This window comes from Anastrepha ludens, chromosome 3, assembly GCF_028408465.1.
Source record: "Anastrepha ludens isolate Willacy chromosome 3, idAnaLude1.1, whole genome shotgun sequence".
Taxonomy (NCBI): domain Eukaryota; kingdom Metazoa; phylum Arthropoda; class Insecta; order Diptera; family Tephritidae; genus Anastrepha; species Anastrepha ludens.
Window position 1 is genome coordinate 111,266,271 of NC_071499.1, and position 19,957 is coordinate 111,286,227.

General features: G+C 40.0%; 2 protein-coding genes across 2 annotated transcripts; both read right to left on the minus strand.

Annotated features, from left to right (window-relative positions):
- Positions 1-7,787: 7,787 nt before the first annotated feature.
- On the minus strand, positions 7,788-14,657 carry LOC128858786 (trichohyalin-like). The gene has a single exon (XM_054095287.1). The coding sequence runs from the start codon at positions 14,609-14,611 to the stop codon at positions 8,837-8,839; it is 5,775 nt and encodes a 1,924-aa protein (XP_053951262.1). The 5' UTR covers positions 14,612-14,657; the 3' UTR covers positions 7,788-8,836.
- On the minus strand, positions 14,625-17,311 carry LOC128857668 (uncharacterized). The gene is made up of 3 exons (XM_054093414.1): positions 17,258-17,311; positions 14,784-15,213; positions 14,625-14,712 (listed from the first exon to the last, which is right to left on the minus strand). The coding sequence occupies exons 1-3, from the start codon at positions 17,295-17,297 to the stop codon at positions 14,625-14,627; spliced, it is 558 nt and encodes a 185-aa protein (XP_053949389.1). The 5' UTR covers positions 17,298-17,311.
- Between the last annotated feature and the right edge of the window lie 2,646 nt (positions 17,312-19,957).

Here is a 19,957-nt window from a genome sequence, read left to right on the forward strand (position 1 = left end):
GAGTAGCCTCACAGACTCACTGGCACTGATTGACATAAATTGTCTGGACCGCATTGAACAATAGATAAGTAGATTTTAATTGTTGTTGTAAGTATTTACATATTTATGTGTATATAATGTGGGCCGTGGGTCGTTAACATAAATCGATTGTAGAGTAGAGTGGAAAATGAATTCATATTGATGCAGTATTTGTAAAGGGTGACGCATAGATATCAATAGTGAATAATTTCTAAACGGTACTTTGTTTTTGATGCCATCTTTGACATTTGTCATGTAGACAGATCAGTAATTTTATTCGAAGAGCAAGGCGTTGTTAAAACTATTGAAACTTATCATGAAAATGGGTGAACTTTTAAAACAAAGTATCGCAAAATTCATGACGTTTTTCTGTGTAAATAATCGACCGAATAAATTGACAATTCAAAGGTTGGTAAAAAAATTTCAAGAAACTGGTGCTTTCGAGTATAGAAAAAAGACTGGCAAACCAAAAACTGGACATTCTGTTGAAAATATTGCTGCTGTAGCGCAAAGTGTTGCTGAAGAACTTTCCACTTCTATATATCGACGTGCTCAGCAATTAGACATTAATGAATCGACTATTTGGCGGATTTTACGTGTAATAAAACTTGAATAAATATAGTGAAACCTGAGAGATTCGAAATTTTTACGTATTTTATTTTAAAACAACATCTAGGCGTATCTTTTGAAAGTTCCTTTATTATTTTGTTGGATTAAAGTTGGTGTGCCACTATGTAACTCTTATTTTGAGAATCAAATTGATGGTTTATAAGACATAAATACTTTTTTGTAAATAGTTTCGCTAGCTTTAAGTCCAAATTAACCAGCAGAACAGCCGACAGTGAAAGTATAAGCGAAATAAATTTGCCTCAACAGCAAATACACAGACTCGCTAAAATACAACAACCCGAACTGCTATAACATCGATGCGACAAAAAAATTTACTATAAAGCCTTGTCTGTCCTAATTCAGCTCAGTGAGCTCAGTGAATAATCCACCAGCATAAACCTCACTGTTTGTCGTTGGTAGAGCTGCCGGTGCGGATACTCAATTAGAAATGCACAAAGTACTCAATTATTTGTCGTATTTGTATTATTTGCAGAAGAGAGTGAGAAGTAGAGAGATGAGGGAAGATAGGAAGTTGGCAGTATCTGACAAAGCAGTGCATAAAGTGATGAGAGAGAGAGCAAGGTAGACTGCCTTCTTGTTACTTATTTATAGGAACCGCCTGCATTGTTGTTGTTTATGAATTTTACATCAATTGCTTTTGACGTTTAATAAAAGTACACGCACAGGCAGCCACACACACAAACACACACCTGCAAAGTTACATGCACACAAGCACAATAGTTTCAAACGTTTAATGGCCGCTGTCCAGCAACAATTCTGCCAGACAGTTCCTAGAAGGAGAAGGTGAATACACTCTCAAATACATAGTAGAAATTGCATTGAGCTCAAGTCATTTAATATGCAACAGTCAACATCGAAACAGTGAATAATAAAAGGGCGGAGAACAAGGAGCAGGCCGACCGAACAACAAATTTATTTTGGTTTAAGGGATCAAAAGTTGTAGAGGCATCTAGTTGTTATAAATAATAGTGTGGAATTTGATTGAGTCTCAATAACGCATAATTACATGTCTGGCACGTGGAGTAGGTTAAGTTAGTTTAGGCAGGCAGGAGGAACATAATGCAGACACTCAATGCGAAATTGTGGCCTAGGCGATCGCCAGGAGAAACAGATTACTCCCATTCGGGAGTGCGTTGGTTCGAATCTCCGTGAAACACCAAAATTAGGGAAAAGTGTTTTCTAATAGCGGTCGCCCCTCGGCAGGAAATGGCAAGCCTCCGATGGTATTTCTGCATTGAAAAAGCTCCTTATAAAAAATATCTGCCGTTGGGAGTCGGCTTGAAATGTGTAGGTATCTCCATTTGTGAAAGAACATCAAGACGCACACCACAAATAGGAGAAGGAGCTCGGGCAAAGAGTTAGACGACGACGATCGGCAACTACACCACACTGCCAGAGTTTGGTAAGCCGGCACAACAACAACAACATATTGCTAACCCTCAAGGATGAAATTGTAGCCAAGGTGAGCGCCAGGAGAGGCAGATTTCTCTACGCAAAGCTTTTATGAACAGTGTGAGATGTATGCCTGTGAAGCCCCAAGCTACGCAAGTGGAAATAAAAGTAATTTTATAATTCTATTTTCAATATCTTCTGCAAACTATTGTGGAATCTTGACTTCGAAGACTTAAGTCCTCCGACTGCAGCGGTGGATATCAAACTTTGAAATTTTCACTAATGTTCACTACTACCCTTAAGCTATTACCGGAGCAGAGCAGATACCACTCCTTCATCGTCTTGTTGTCTACTACAGACAAACCGGTAATCTTAGCTGAAGCAGAGTAACCAATGGCATCACTCCGAAGTTAGCCGTACTGCAGCTTTGTTGAGCCTTAAGGAAGCAATGCTTTGGTATATTTGTCATCAAGAAGAGGACGTTTAGGCATTTCTCCTTCCATTAAAGTTAAGAGGAAGACGTTTTTTCTACTCCTATTGAGAGCGTGAGTCTTGATTATGTCTCACACTTGTAGCTTTATGGCGCTTCCGAAAGGAATATAGTTTTTTATAAGAACCCTCTGCCTGCCTAGGGGTTGCCGATGTGAAGAAAAAGAAACAAATCCAAAATTTTATCTCTCATACCCTCAGTGGACTTCCAAACTAAGATCAACCAAATCGTTTACACACACAAAGCCGGCATAGCTATGACGACCTCGCTACATTCCATAAACTTGCATACTTTTTAATCGATCCAACATTATTTTTTACTTATTCTTCTTCTTGATTGGCGCGATAACCGCTTAAGCGATTTTTGGCGAGTTTAGCAAGGCGCGCCAGTCGTTTTATTTCGTGCTAAACGGCGCCAGTTGGAAACACCAAGTGAAGCCAAAACCTTTTCCACCTGATCTTGCAAACGCAGAGAAGGCCTTCCTCTTCCTCTGCTACCACCAGCTGGACTTAGAATGCGAAAAATAGCTGCTGCAACCTGAAGTAGTCTAACAATTCTTGGTTATTTGCAGACTGGATTTAGCCAAAAACTCTTATTTTTGTAGAAGATCCTGCTTGGAAGACACCTCAGTAAATCGATAGACGGTGTGGAAGTCTAATTTGTACATTTTACTGGAAAAAACTTTTTCCAGTTTTAGTTTTTATAATAAATCCATCAACACAGAGGGAGTCTTCAGAATTTACGCTCGTCAAGCCTGTCTTTTCATGTTCTCTAAGCGGTTTCTAATCTCCAATGCAAACCACAAGCCAGTTGATTCAAGTAACGCAATCCATCGTAGCAACCAAATAATCTTAAATATATTGAGGGACCCAAATTTATTTCACTCTATAACTAGCAAGATCTATTTTTTGGATTCCAAGGTAGCAATAGGATGTGGAAAATCAGGTTTGTCCGTACTTGCTGACTCCATACCGTAGCCAGTAGCTGGCTAGACTAACTCCTAACTCTTCATTCAATCAGACCTCCGGCAGTAATAACAGATCTGACATCAGCGAGGTTCTGATAAGCGCCTTCTTCGTATCAGGAGTCGAGATAGATAATCAATAGATAGATAATCAAATCTTAGAGGAGCTAACTAGTCACTTAGTTCCTTCAATCAGAACTGATCTATTGTTCATCTATTTAGATAAATGTTTTCACTGGCAACTTCGCAAAGTTCTTCGGCGAGGTAGCAGTTGGCTCGTATGCTTCTAAGTATGGTGATCTTAAGAAGTTAAATCCGAACTTGATAAGATGTTCAATTTAACACATTACGTGTTCTGCTCTTTCTGGATGTACGTGCCACTACCAGCACTGAACAACTATTAATCTACACACAGCATGGAAGCCTGTGAAAACTCCTATGTCATGTCTGCTAAGGTAAGGAGTGTTTTAGATCTGCTTGGTAATATTTCTAGAACAAAGGCTTTGGTTTACCTGCGAACAGGATTTGTATATGCGTTTGTAGTACCGCCCACTGTCCGTCCTAGCAAGAAATCTCTGGCATGTTCCAGAGAGCAGAAAGCAAAGATGCTTTGCCCCATGCCAGTAAATAAAGGATTTTTATAAAATAATCAAAAAACACTAGGTGTTGTTTGAAAAATGACCGATACTTTTCGAAATGTAGTAATCAGATTCACCAGAAGTGGAAAATTTGGAGAAGGTAGTTTCAAAAGTAGCTTCAAACCTTCAATGAGATCCCTGAAAAGAGACCTCAATCGTTTATTTTCCTTCATGTAGCCGTATAAAACGACTGCTTCATTGATTTTAAACAAGAAGTGGGCATTGGCTTGGATTGAACCTCAAATATACTTATAGAGAATATATTGAATTAGTCCCAGCCGCTACGATAAATTTATGAAATCATTGACCCCACAAACCTTAATACTAATACTCGAACTTAAACCTCCATTGGGCTCGGGATGTCTTGCTAGATTTCCGGCTTTGAACGTGAATTTAACGTATTTCTATTTACGCTTGAGCGTTTAGGTAGCTTCCTAAAATTGAATTTCCTATTGATTTATGGATATAACCTTTTAAAAAGGATACTCGAACGGCACGAAAAGAGGCCAGACCCGTATGCCCAACCGACGGTTTCAAAAAAGGTGTCCAACAACTTATTCCCATTATTTCTCGATTTCATTTATGTGGCGTTCAATCAGTTAGATAAATCTCTAGTCCAATTCACTTTGTAGTAATCTTCTGTCTGAACACAGAGTGGTTCTAAGGTAATATATCATATAATATATTTGACGGATGTGCCCTTCTTCTAAGGCAGTCACTTTAAGTCACCTTATTTAACAGCCACACCTCGCACTTTGGTTAATTGGAAGCTTAAAACCAATGGTTAATGTTAATGGTTGTAAAGGGTTAAGGTATGGCCCTTTAGCACTGCGACCATATTGGTCTATTGTGCACCCTATGCTGTCTATTGACTGTTAAGTATGCTTATGAATTGTACCAGCTCCTTCTGAGGGAGTGATTGAAGGTCTTCATCTGTAAGCATGAACTTGTTTTAAAACCTTTTCCTTCTATGCGCCAACCCCGGCCATTCGATAATGAGATGTTCTATAGACTCCTCATCTTCGCAGCAAAATCTGCAAGTGCTGGTGTTAGTTATGACCAATTTATGTAGGTGTTTGTTGCAGGTGAAGTGACCCGTGAGGGTGCCTGTGAGAGTGCGAATGCTCTTTTTGTTTAACGTGAGGGCCATGTTAGCTCTTTTAGCGTTGAAACTTAGGAACTTTTTGGACTGTCTAAGAACCTCTACGTTGTTCCAATGCTGATTTAATACAATTTTGGCTCAGTATTTTACTTTTTGTTTTAGGCTGTTTTTGTTGAATCCGAACATGGGACTAGGTCCGATGAAGTTTACGTCTGTCCCTTTTTTGGCATGAAAGTCTGCCTTTTCGTTGCCGTCATATCCCTCATGTCCCGGTACCCAAATTAACGAGACATTGTTTTTGGATGCCAGGTTATTGAGTGCCTTGTGGCATTCTAAGAGAGTTTTTGAGTTGTAGGTATAGCTAACTAAAGCTTTTAGAACTGATTGGCTGTCTGAGAGTATTTTAATCTTTACTCTCTTGTGGTTTCTACGTTGCATGATGTTTGCTGCTTCCATTATTGCGTATAGTTCCGCTTGGAAGATGGTGGTGTCCCTGGTGAAAGTGAATGATTTGTGGATTCTGGGCCCCACTACTCCTGCTCCTACACCATAAGGTGTTTTTGATCCATCAGTGTACCATTTTTGTGAATCATCATTCATCCATTTCGGGTTTGTTTTCCACTCGATCCTCTCAGGAAAGGTAACTGTGTGTGAAACAGAGGGTTGGGTCAATGTGGTCTGAAACTTGAGCCATGCTTATGGTGTTTTTGATTCTATTTAGGATATTTAGGTGACCGGTGAGGTTGCCCAATTTGAAATTTTCTTTCATGTGTAGCATGAGTGCTTGCGTAGCTGCTTCCTCTTGGATTGCTATATGAAGTGGTGGGAGATTAAGGAGTGCTTCCATGCCAGCTGTTGGGGTAGTTCTCATAGCCCCTGTGATGCGTAGGCAAGCAAGCCTTTGTACTTTTCCCAGTTTGGTTATCGCTGTTTGTTGGATAGATTTGCTCCACCATACTAGTGCCCCATACAGTATGATTGGTCTAACCATTTGGGTGTATATCCAGAGGGCCACACTAGAGCTGAGGCCCCAGGATCTCCCTAGTAATTGTTTGGTTATCCACAAGGATTTCGTGGCTTTTTTTGTTATATTATTTATATGTGATTCCCAAGTGAGTTTTTTATCTAAGGTTAAACCTAGGTATTTGACCACTTCCTTTATTTCTATCACTGTTTCATTTATTTTCAATGCAGGAAACTCTAACTTTCTTTTTCTTCTGAAGGGGATTATTGTGGCTTTGTTAGGGTTGATCGACAGCCCCTCCTTTTTACACCATTCCCATATTGCGTTCAAGGCATTTTGCATTAAGTCTGTTAGTGTCCTTTCATGGTTGCCTTTTATTATGACAGATATGTCATCTGCATAACCAATGGTTATAAATTAAAACCAAAGACAACTTATTAATGCCATCAAAGTGGCTTCGATTCAATTCACTAAAGCCGGTAGTAGACGGATTTTTCTCTTTCACTGCTTTCACAGCTGAAGCCGGTTTAAAAATACACAGCTAAGTTTTTTCTTCACCACATCCGAAATCCTTCACTTCTACTCAATTCAACTCAATTGCTCCAAATACAAAATTCTTATCTTATGTTCAGTACCTTTTTCATCAATCAGTCTGTATGCGTACATTGCCCTTGGAGTAGAAGTCCAATAGAAGAAAATCAGTAGAAAAAACAAAACGGAAATGAGTTGAGTGAGCAAGAAAATAAAAAAAAAAACATTCCCACTTAAGTACCATAGTGAGGCGTTTACGTGCCCCAACGTTATGCCTGACGAACTCTGCTACTAGCGCCAATTATTAAAACTGTCGCGACAACTTGGCGGCAGACGCTCAGTCATCAGAGGCCATTACCCGACAGGAAACTCTACATAGCTTACCACTACAAACGGCTCGACGAGGCTTAAAATACACAACACATCCAACTCTACACGCTCGGTGTGTTTAAATTGCATAGAAGGCAATAAGGATATGGATTTGTCAATCGTGTGCAGACTGGCGCCTTTCGCAGCAAGAGCATCTGTCTCTCTAATGAATATGCGCCGCTTACAACGTGATGCGGCTAACAATTGCTGGGATTGTATGCGATGAAGACGTGTTACTATTGCGTTGGCTATCTACTATCGTCACATTTGTTGTTGTTCTTGTGGTTTTTTCAACTGTTAAGATATACGAGTATTTTGCAATAGCTGCTATCGTACGGTCATCCTATGAATGCAGACGACATGCAACAATTGGATATTAAAATATATGACGACATTGGCAGCCTCATAGTCACTATTCATGCCAGCCATGATTTGCCCGCAAACACATGAGGTCACATTTTTTGCTGCGGCGTCTGCTCTGTTTTTTGTCCTTTTTTTCTTTTTTTTTAAGTGACGCCGCGTCACTCGTTGCACGGACAATAATCAGAATGCTTTCTAACGTAGGAATGTGAAGATTATTTAGTATTATGATAAGAGTTATCTTATTACTTTAAGCGGGCAATTAATTTGGTGGAGTTTTCTACTATAACTTTATTTTCATTCTATACATAGTTCCTTATTATCACATTAAAAATACACCTCTCTTACAACGCTCCATTGCTGGAAGACTTCTTAGATCAGCTCCTTCAGGAGAACTCACACCGCTTACTTTTTAACGCCATCAACTGCGAACGTAATTTATGACTATACTGGAATGTCAACAAAAGCGAGAGGTCTATCATTTGAAAGAGAAAGCTGATGATCGCGTTTGGGCCCTAACCCTTGACGACTGGTGGTTGAGCTTGCATACATCTATGAAGGGCAGGGCTCTGTCATCAATTCGCTTAGGCATACCTTCATGGCCACCCATGTTGGAGAGGTCAGGTACGGGTAGACGACTGGGTGGGATGGTCCCTAAACATCCCATCCCCCAATCCGTGATAGCATCCCGTGTCCATCGGAACTGTTTGCAGTTAGACTTGTTTGCAGAGAAGGAAATAAAACTCAATAAAATAGGACAAATAAAATGTATTTACTTATTTATTGAGGAATTTGGGCCCAGAGAAGTACTCTGAATCCACGAAGGAGGCACAATACATATTTCAGGACCCAGTGCTATTTCCCCTAATAAGAATAATAAAGCACACCTCGCAACCATTGATTTCTCGGAAATCTGTAACGCTTTTGAAATACTTTATTCATATAGGGTCTTACTTTCTCAGTTCTTCTGGGTAGGCTGTATGCCTGAAATTATCCGTATACCGCTTGACACCACTGAAAATATAGGGAAAGCAAACAAAATAACGCAATACAAGTCTCTACTAAATGGTAATTTTGACAGCGAAAAATGTTTGAACCCATTCTATCTCCATATTTGCCTCTATTTCTATCTTGTTTTTTATACCCATTATCTTCCCTATTCGCACATTCTATTCCGCCTTTGTTCTTACATTTTGTGAACTTAGATTTATTTAAATTTTTGTTTTTACCTTTATTTTCTCGTTTTAATACTTATCCTTTTCTTCATCTGCATATTCAGCTTTTCCTTAATACTTATATTAATCTTAATCTAAGCCTTATCTCTATTTATAATAAGTTAACATACTCGTATACCGTTGATTCAATAGGCTTTTAAACTTCAACCGAATAATCCTTTGATTGAATGAAACAGCCGTAACGGAATAGCTTTTACTTTCTCATACAGCGTTTTTGTTTCAGTTTCCTTTTCTGTCATTCTTGTTTCATTTTGTGGCGGGTCTTTTTCTGACACCGTAACGGTGGATGTTTCTTCATCTATCTGTTTCTGCGGCTTCTGTACAATTGGTGGTTCTTCTTCTTCATTTACTGCTAGTCCTTCTACGTGCTTTTCTGGTTCCTGTACTGTTGATGTTTCCTCTTCTTCTTTTTTTGTTATTCCTTCTGTATCTTCTGCCCAATTCGGTACTGTTGAAGCTTCTTCTTCTATCTGTTTTTTCGGTTCCTGTACAGTTAGTGGTTCCTCTTCTTCATTTCTTGTTGTGCCTTCCATGTGGTTTTCTGGTTCCCGTCCAGTTGATGTTGCCTCTTTTCCTGCTTTTGTTATTTCTTCTGTATCTTCGTCCGAGTTCGGTACTGTTGATGCCTCTTCTTCCATCTGTTTTTCCGGTTCCTGTACAGTTGGTGGTTCTTTTTCTTCATTTCTTCTTGTGCCTTCCATGTGGTTTTCTGGTTCCCGTCCAGTTGATGTTGCCTCTTTTCCTGCTTTTGTTATTCCTTCTGTATCTTCGTCCGAGTTCGGTATTGTTGATGCCTCTTCTTCCATCTGTTTTTCCGGTTCCTGTACAGTTGGTGGTTCCTCTTCTTCATTTCTTGTTGTGCCTTCCATGTGGTTTTCTGGTTCCTGTCCAGTTGATGTTGCCTCTTTTCCTGTTTTTGTTATTCCTTCTGTATCTTCGTCCGAGTGCGGTACTGTTGATGCCTCTTGTTCCATCTGTTTTTCCGGTTCCTGTACAGGTAGTGGTTCCTCTTCTTCATTTCTTCTGGTGCCTTCCATGTGGTTTTCTGGTTCCCGTCCAGTTGATGTTGCCTCTTTTCCTGTTTTTGTTATTCCTTCTGTATCTTCGTCCGAGTTCGGTACTGTTGATGCCTCTTCTTCCATCTGTTTTTCTGGTTCCTGTACAGTTGGTGGTTCCTCTTCTTCATTTCTTGATGTGCCTTCCATGTGGTTTTCTAGTTCCTGTCCAGTTGATGTTGCCTCTTTTCCTGTTTTTGTTATTCCTTCTGTATCTTCGTCCGAGTTCGGTACTGTTGATGCCTCTTCTTTCATCTGTTTTTCCGGTTCCTGTACAGTTGATGTTGCCTCTTTTCCTGTTTTTGTTATTCCTTCTGTATCTTCGTCTGAGTTCGGTACTGTTGATGCCTCTTCTTTCATCTGTTTTTCCGGTTCCTGTACAGTTGGCGGTTCCTCTTCTTCATTTCTTGTTGTGCCTTCCATGTGGTTTTCTGGTTCCTGTCCAGTTGATGTTGCCTCTTTTCCTGTTTTTGTTATTCCTTCTGTATCTTCGTCCGAGTTCGGTACTGTTGATGCCTCTTCTTCCATCTGTTTTTCCGGTTCCTGTACAGTTGGTGGTTCCTCTTCTTCATTTCCTGTTGTGCCTTCCATGTGGTTTTCTGGTTCCCGTCCAGTTGCTGTTGCCTCTTTTCCTGTTTTTGTTATTCCTTCTGTATCTTCGTCCGAGTTCGGTACTGTTGACGCCTCTTGTTCCATCTGTTTTTCCGGTTCCCGTACAGTTGATGTTGCCTCTTTTCCTGTTTTTGTTATTCCTTCTGTATCTTCGTCTGAGTTCGGTACTGTTGATGCCTCTTCTTCCATCCGTTTTTCTGGTTCCTGTACAGTTGGTGGTTCCTCTTCTTCATTTTTTGTTGTGCCTTCCACGTGGTTTTCTGGTTCCTGTCCAGTTGATGTTGCCTCTTTTCCTGTTTTTGTTATTTCTTCTATATCTCCGTCCGAGTGCGGTACTGTTGATGCCTCTTCTTCCATCTGTTTTTCCGGTTCCTGTACAGTTGGCGGTTCCTCTTCTTCATTTCTTGTTGTGCCTTCCATGTGGTTTTCTGGTTCCTGTCCATTTGATGTTGCCTCTTTTCCTGTTTTTGTTATTCCTTCTGTATCTGCGTCCGAGTGCGGTACTGTTGATGCCTCTTCTTCCATCTGTTTTTCTGGTTCCTGTACAGTTGGTGGTTCCTCTTCTTCATTTCTTGTTGTGCCTTCCATGTGGTTTTCTGGTTCCCGTCCAGTTGATGTTGCCTCTTTTCCTGTTTTTGTTATTCCTTCTGTATCTTCGTCCGAGTTCGGTACTGTTGATGCCTCTTCTTCCATCTGTCTTTCCGGTTCCTCTACAGTTGATGTTGCCTCTTTTCCTGTTTTTGTTATTTCTTCTATATCTTCGTCCGAGTGCGGTACTGTTGATGCCTCTTCTTCCATCTGTTTTTCCGGTTCCTGTACAGTTGGCGGTTCCTCTTCTTCATTTCTTGTTGTGCCTTCCATGTGGTTTTCTGGTTCCTGTCCAGTTGATGTTGCCTCTTTTCCTGTTTTTGTTATTCCTTCTGTATCTTCGTCCGAGTTCGGTACTGTTGATGCCTCTTCTTCCATCTGTTTTTCCGGTTCCTGTACAGTTGATGTTGCCTCTTTTCCTGTTTTTGTTATTCCTTCTGTATCTTCGTCCGAGTTCGGTACTGTTGATGCCTCTTCTTCCATCTGTCTTTCCGGTTCCTCTACAGTTGATGTTGCCTCTTTTCCTGTTTTTGTTATTCCTTCTGTATCTTCGTCTGAGTTCGGTACTGTTGATGCCTCTTCTTCCATCTGTTTTTCTGGTTCCTGTCCAGTTGATGTTGCCTCTTTTCCTGCTTTTGTTATTCCTTCTGTATCTGCGTCCGAGTGCGGTACTGTTGATGCCTCTTCTTCCTTCTGTTTTTCTTGTTCCTGTACAGTTGGCGGTTCCTCTTCTTCATTTCTTGTTGTGCCTTCCATATGGTTTTCTGATTCCTGTACAGTTGATGTTGCCTCTTTTCCTGTTTTTGTTATTCCTTCTGTATCTGCGTCCGAGTGCGGTACTGTTGATGCCTCTTCTTCCATCTGTTTTTCTGGTTCCTGTACAGTTGTTGGTTCCTCTTCTTCATTTCTTGTTGTGCCTTCCATGTGGTTTTCTGGTTCCCGTCCAGTTGATGTTGCCTCTTTTCCTGTTTTTGTTATTTCTTCTGTACCTTCATCCGAGTTCGGTACTGTTGATGCCTCTTCTTCCATCTGTTTTTCCGGTTCCTGTACAGTTGGTGGTTCCTCTTCTTCATTTCTTGATGTGCCTTCCATGTGGTTTTCTGGTTCCTGTCCAGCTGATGTTGCCTCTTTTCCTGTTTTTGTTATTCGTTCTGTATCTTCGTCCGAGTTCGGTACTGTTGATGCCTCTTCTTCCATCTGTTTTTCCGGTTCCTGTACAGTTGGTGGTTCCTCTTCTTCATTTCTTGATGTGCCTTCCATGTGGTTTTCTGGTTCCTGTCCAGCTGATGTTGCCTCTTTTCCTGTTTTTGTTATTCCTTCTGTATCTTCGTCCGAGTTCGGTACTGTTGATGCCTCTTCTTCTATCTGTCTTTCCGGTTCCTCTACAGTTGATGTTGCCTCTTTTCCTGTTTTTGTTATTCCTTCTGTATCTTCGTCTGAGTTCGGTACTGTTGATGCCTCTTCTTCCATCTGTTTTTCTGGCTCCTGTCCAGTTGATGTTGCCTCTTTTCCTGCTTTTGTTATTCCTTCTGTATCTTCGTCCGAGTTCGGTACTGTTGATGCCTCTTCTTCCATCTGTTTTTCCGGTTCCTGTACAGTTGGTGGTTCCTCTTCTTCATTTTTTGTTGTGCCTTCCACGTGGTTTTCTGGTTCCTGTCCAGTAGATGTTGCCTCTTTTCCTGTTTTTGTTATTCCTTCTGTATCTTCGTCCGAGTTCGGTACTGTTGATGCCTCTTCTTCCATCTGTTTTTCCGGTTCTTGTACAGTTGGTGGTTCCTCTTCTTCATTTCTTGTTGTGCCTTCCATGTGGTTTTCTGGTTCCCGTCCAGTTGATGTTGCCTCTTTTCCTGTTGTTGTTATTCCTTCTGTATCTTCCTCCGAGTTCGGTACTGTTGATGCCTCTTGTTCCATCTGTTTTTCCGGTTCCTGTACAGTTGGTGTTGCCTCTTTTCCTGTTTTTGTTATTCCTTCTGTATCTTCGTCTGAGTTCGGTACTGTTGATGCCTCTTCTTCCATCTGTTTTTCCGGTTCCTGTACAGTTGGCGGTTCCTCTTCTTCATTTCTTGTTGTGCCTGCCATGTGGTTTTGTGGTTCCTGTATAGTTGATGTTGCCTCTTTTCCTGGTTTTGTTACTCCTTCTGTATCTTCGTCCGAGTTCGGTACTGTTGATGCCTCTTCTTCCATCTGTTTTTCCGGTTCCTGTACAGTTGATGTTGCCTCTTTTCCTGTTTTTGTTATTCCTTCTGTATCTTCGTCCGAGTTCGGTACTGTTGATGCCTCTTCTTCCATCTGTTTTTCCGGTTCCTGTACAGTTGTTGGTTCCTCTTCTTCATTTCTTCTTGTGCCTTCCATGTGGTTTTCTGGTTCCCGTCCAGTTGATGTTGCCTCTTTTCCTGTTTTTGTTATTTCTTCTGTACCTTCATCCGAGTTCGGTACTGTTGATGCCTCTTCTTCCATCTGTTTTTCCGGTTCCAGTACAGTTGCTGGTTCCTCTTCTTCATTTTTTGTTGTGCCTTCCATGTGGTTTTCTGGTTCCCGTCCAGTTGATGTTGCCTCTTTTCCTTTTTCTGTTATTCCTTCTGTAGCATCCTCCGAGTTCGGTACTGTTGATGCCTCTTCTTCTATCTGTTTTTCTGGTTCCTGTACAGTTAGTGGTTCCTCATCCTCATTTCTTGTTGTGCCTTCCACGTGATTTTCTGGTTCCTTTACTGTTGATGTTTCCCCTTCTTCTTTTTTTGTTATTCCTTCTGTATCTCCTTCCGAGTTCGGTACTGTTGATGCCTCTTCTTCTATCTGTTTTTCTGGTTCCTGTAAAGTTAGTGGTTCCTCTTGTTCAATTCTTGTTATGCCTTCTGTGTGATTTTCTAGTTCCTGTACAGTTGGTGATTCTCCTTCTTCATTTCTTGTTATTCCTTCTATGTGATTTGCTGTGTCCGCAGCAGTTGATTGTTCTTGTTCTGCTGTTTCTGTTATTCCTTTTGTTTCTTTTTCTGATTCTTGTACAATTGATGGTTCTTCTTTTTGATTTATTTTTAGTCCTTCTACGTGCTTTTCCAGTTCCTGTACTGTTGATGTTTCCTCTTTTTCACTTCTTGTAATTCCTTCTATGTGGCTTGCTGATTCCCAAACATTTGATTGTGCTTGTTCTGCTGTTTTTGTTATACCTCCTCTCTCTTTTACTGATTTCGGTACGTGTGATGCTTCTTCTTCTATCTGTTTTTCCGGTCCCTCTACAGTTGGTGGTTCCTCTTCTTCATTTCTTGCTGTGCCTTCCATGTGGTTTTCTGGTTCCTGTACTGTTGATGTTTCCTCTTCTTTTTTAGTCATTCCTCCTGTATCTTCTTGCAAGTTCGGTACTGCTGATGCTTCCTCTTCTATCTCTTTTTCTGATGCCTGTACAGTCGCAGGTTCTTCTTCCTCATTTCTTATTATTCCTTCTATGTGATTTGCAGAGTCCGGAGCAGTTGATTGTTCTTGTTCTGCTGTTTCTGTTATTCCTTTTTCTGATTCCTGTACAGTTGGTGGTTCTTCTTCCTCATTTTTTGTTATTCCTTTTATATGGGTTTCTGATTCTTGTACAGTTAATTTTTCTTGTTTTTCTTTTTTTGTTATTGCTTCTGTCTCTTTTTCATGCTCCGGTACGGTTAATGTTTCTTTTTCCATCTGGTTTTCTGATTCATGTACGTCTGATGTTTCTTCTTTTGGTATAATTCCTTGTGGCTGTGTTGATAATTCCTGTATAGTTGGTGGTTCTTCGATTTCCCCTGTGTATATTGTTTTTTGTTTCTTTCTCTCTTTTATGAGCTTTCTAGTTTTCTTCTTCCGTGATTTAAACTTTTTAAGCCCGATTTGTTTGAACACTGGCCAATGTTTCTCTTTACCATCCATCCACATCACTTTTTTATCTCTGCCTTTTTTTATTACTTGTAGAGGGTTATACATTTTATCTCCTGCGCGAAAACTTCCCAGCAGTTGTCTGATAATATGAGCAACTATAGGAAATACACCTCCTTGTAATGGCAATATATGTTTTTCGTATTTTTTCTTTGATTTTGGTTTTTTACGCTTCCTTGATAGTTTCCTATGTTTTTTGTGTCTTGAGATAAAACTGTTAGACCGTCTATGTCTGAGCATTGGCGCGGTTTCTTCCGCATTATCCAATAACATCACTTTTTCACCTTCGTTCCCGTCAACTCCTTGTAAAACATTGTGATATTCATCCCTTTCGCCACAACTGGCCGACATTTGGCTGATAATGCAAAACGCTATTGGAAAGACATCGGAATAATTAAATATAATATAATAAAGTTAATCTATGCTGTTTATTGTTTAGGTTCAGGAAAACCTCTGAGTATATTTTTTAGTTAAAGAAGATTCTTTCAAAAACTGTCTGCTTTTTGGGAGTGACATAAAATTGGAAGAGCTTCCTTTTGTGGAAGGAGTGTCAAAAGTTGCAGGAGTAGGTATGGCAATAACCTCACATGGGTACGCTAATCACAGTCTATACAGATGGCTCTAAAATGGATTGTGGTGTTGGAGCTGGTATATATTCTGATAGACTTAAAATTAAACAATCTGTGCATCTCCCTAGTGGTTGCAGTGTCTTCCAGGCGGAAGTATGATACTTGCAATTGGGGAAGCTTGTAGGCTACTAATCGCAGATTTCTCTTTTAAGGGTAATATCGCTATTCATTCGGATAGCCAAGGTGCAATCCAAGCGCTGGATTCAGCTACAACAACCTCTATGGGGGTGGAACAAAGAAGGAATAGCCTTTCCACCTTGCATGAAAACCATAAAGTTACCTTAATCTGGGTCCCGGGACATCGGAATATTGAAGGTAGCGAAAAAGCAGATGAACTGGTAAGAAGGGGATCTACAATGAATAACGCTCTTGCGGAATCCCATTAGGTGGAGTCAAGAATACAATTTCCCTAAAATACTTCCGAATTGCGGATTGTACAACAGATGAAGAGACCAGACTACATACAAAATTATCAGGACGTTATGGCCCACCTACAACCTCAAACAATCGTTATAACTGGTCAGAGAACAAGCAGCCAAAATGGGCATCCCTCACAACACATACTGACACAGTTGTAAACAACCAGAGAAAAAGGAAACAATCTTCCATTTCCTCTGTGAATTACCTGCCCTATGGAAGGACAGAATGTCAACCCTGGGCAAACCGCTGTTCGAGGGTCTCGAACAACTTTCTAGCAACAGTCTGATAAGGTTCTTAAACCACACAGACTGGATATAGTCATGCCGTAAATAACTGTTAAACAAGTTGGTAGCGAGGATATGGCAACAAAATGGTGCGGAAGCACTAGTTGGATTCTGGAGGAATCACCACTTTAACCGACCAACCAACTAGCGCTAATCACTATCCACAGAATGCCCAAATTTTCATTTGATTTATGGGTTTTTTTATTGTGAAGTTAATCTCACCTGGAAGGCTTTCTTGATAAAAATTGCATCAACTTACAAAGGAGGAGCGTCTATAAGACAAAATTAGTTAAAAATAATCAAATAAATTTTGAAATTATTATTTGTTTTATCATTTCTCATTTTGGCAGCTCTTTCCCCCTAGAAATCTGTACCGAAAGTCAATATCACATCTCCGCGGAGTGAAATGAGTCGCCTTACGCTTGAACAACGTAGGAAAATATTGCAAACTTATTTCCAAAGTCAAAGGTGTGTAAAAAATTGTAAAACCATCTTTTCCGACGAAGCACATTTTCATCCCGGCAGCTATGCTAACAAGTAAAACTGTTGTATCTGAAACCTCAAGATCAGAAAACAAGATTGTCGGGAAGCCAATCTATCCTCAAAAGATTATACGTTGGTGCCGATTTCGAAGCGGTGGAATCAACACTGGGTTATCAACCGTCTCGGCGATGTCAATAAGTCGCCTCGGAGCTGCGATTTGACGTCGTTACACTTTTTTTGTGGGATGCCGCGTGAGAGATCGTTAGTATGAGAACAATCCATTAAAGATTCAGGTCCTTAAAGCTAATATCGTGCAAGCCACTCGTGCGATAAAGCCAAAAACCCTCACTAAGTGTTGAGAAATCTAAGTTAAAAGAATGCGCAACTGCGAAGAAAACTAAGGCGGTCACTTTAATGAAATCGTTTTCAATATATCAACCACATCAACCAGAAACCACTATATTGACCAGTAGAACAACTTCTTAAGAAATAACACTTTATGAAAGGCTGAATCTTTCAATGAAAACTAGTACTTTTTAAACAATTTTACTTTACTCATGGAGACAATGTAATAACTACCGTTAGTATTTAACACTTACCGCCTATCAGTAGAGATATGTAGACAGCTTTTGGCAACATCTTAGATGCGCCGATACAACTTAGAACTGTTTGAATGGAGTTTTTACTTTGGATTTAAATAGAAAAATATTCAAATGATCTAAAGCTATTACTTAAAGCAATAAAATTAGGAAAATCCAGTATTTGAATTGGACTCATTTCGTTGTGGCAAAACGACGTGTATTTGCATGAGTTAAAGATAATACAAGCCAAATGTAATAAAATCACGTTCTTTCCTCCATCAGCTGGGCGAACTGTGTGGAAAACTATTCGGCCTTAACCTACTATTCTTTTTAATTTTTTTATTTTTCTGTGAATAATAAATTATAATAAAATGAGTTTCTCCTTTCTGGTGTGATATTTAGGTAATAATAACAGTATTATTATTGCTTTTGTTTTGCTATTATGTGCTTATGACAATACTCAGTACATACCGGGGCTATGCAAATACTTGCGCCTAAACAAAGTTTACAACACTTGGAAATATTTTCAGAATTTGTGATGTAGCAATAATTTTAAATTTTTTTTTTAATAGGTGTACGTGTGCACATATGTGTGTGTATATTAGGGCAGGTCGATTTAAAAATCGCTCATTGCTCTGTGAAAATCGTATTCTAGGGATCAAAATAAGAAACTTTGCCGAAGGAACCATACCTCTAAAACGAATTCTGATGTCCCCCAATTTGGGTCGAACGAAAAATCCCACTTTGACCCATTTAGAGTGCTCCAATCGAGTCCAAATGTATGACCGACCCCCACTAACTTTGGACGGCCGATCCACCCATGTCAGTGGCACACCCCCTGGAACTCCCCTGAGGGCTTCCCCATACAATCATTTCAAAATATCACCATTTTTGGCCTTTACATGAGAAAAGAAACTAAAAAGTTCGACCCAAATTGGGGGACATCAGAATTCGTTTTAGAGGTATGGTTCCTTCGGCAAAGTTTCTTATTTTGATCCTTAGAATGTGATTTTCACAGAGCAATGGGCGATTTTTTTGCCTCCCCACAAATCGACCCAGCCTAATGTATATGTATGTATATTTGGAGTGAGATCAATCTTCATGAGAAACTCGAAGTGCCGAAAAGCTTTACCTTGGCATAGTCTCGCCTGCCGTTGTCAGTTCAAAAGAGGTCCTAAGACATGGACGAACGAACAGGCTACGGACGACGTACAGAAGTTATTCCCCATCTTAACGAGACCCCAGGTGTAACATATACATAAGCTGTGACTATTACATCATGGTGGCTGCATAGATGACAACCAAATGCCATGTTTTCGCCTTCATCAAGACAGCCAGATTGACATACAGCAGCTGCAGCATGAATCTGCACAGGATCCCGTGTGCGGAAGGCGATCTTTTAAAGCATAGGAAAACGGACGAGAACGCAGGGAACGAGACTGCAGAATTGAGTTCGAGCATAAAAGCGCATATGTATGTATGTATTGCCTATTTTCACGAAGAGTATTTTCAGAAGACTGGGTAAAGCTACAATTAGTGGTGTCGTAGTCAGCTGCATTTGTCGATTAGTCATACCGTAACCATAAACAGTTTATATTGAAATCAAATTAATGATAACATTTGCATTTCGTTTCGTCATTTATGGCCAATGTCAAAACAAATGAGAAGTATTTCACAGCTGCTATTGCTATGGTTACGGCTAAGGTACGGCACCACTAATTACAGCTTTAACCGCTAACAGCAGTCGTACAATTGCATTCTTCCTAATGCAATGAAGTGGATTGAAATACTCGCTAAATTAAGATCATGGAACTTTCTGAAGCATTCAAAAAATAACAAAGAAAAACATACTGTACGAATTCCCCGCACTCTAAAGAATACGCTTCCGATTACAAGGGGCTGAACAGTTTAAGTACACTTTCATTGGAGAGGCTAATATAATGCATCAAGAGACCGGAATGATCGAAGAGAATATAAGAACTGGCCTGGAGAAATCTCTCCTTTGACCTATGTGGCCACAGGGTAAACTCCATTTTCCAATAGACTGTCTAACCTATCACAATTTGTACACTGAAACTCTCACTGAAGGACTACCCGCTCAGTGCCGTACGATCTACCTCAAACCCGTCACTACAAGAAAATATGTGCGAAAAGCAGAGGACCCCTATATTAAATTTACAACTCCTTCTAATTAAGGTAGGCTAGGCGGGGACTAAAGTTAAAAAAAAAGTATTTTGAATACTAATACAAAACAAACTAATGATCACGAAGTGCCCCGCGTTAAAAGGTGTCAGAACGAATTATGAAATAACTCTAAATGCAGTTTCTTGCTTTTTATGCGAATGACGCCGTGACAAGAAAGCCTGTGTGTGGGTGTAATTTCTTGTGTTTGGTAGTTTCTATTACGTTTGTTTACTCTCCTTTTCACACACAAGTAATTTCCCGCAGCGAAACAACTAATGACGTCGCAGCGAATTCGGTAGGCGCAATTTCTTAAAATACCTTCACATATGCAGTAAGTAGCAATAAATCCCCAAAATTAGTCTACCCGTTCACAAATGGCAGACTAGCTGCAAAATTGACATTCAGCTGTCAATACTGTTTTGAAAGGTTTTTCTGCATAGAAATTTCTTTGGTGGTATAGTTTTGAGTTTTTGGTCAATTTAATTATTAACGATATGAAGAAAAGGCAAGGAGAAAAAATATCTAATTTAGTGA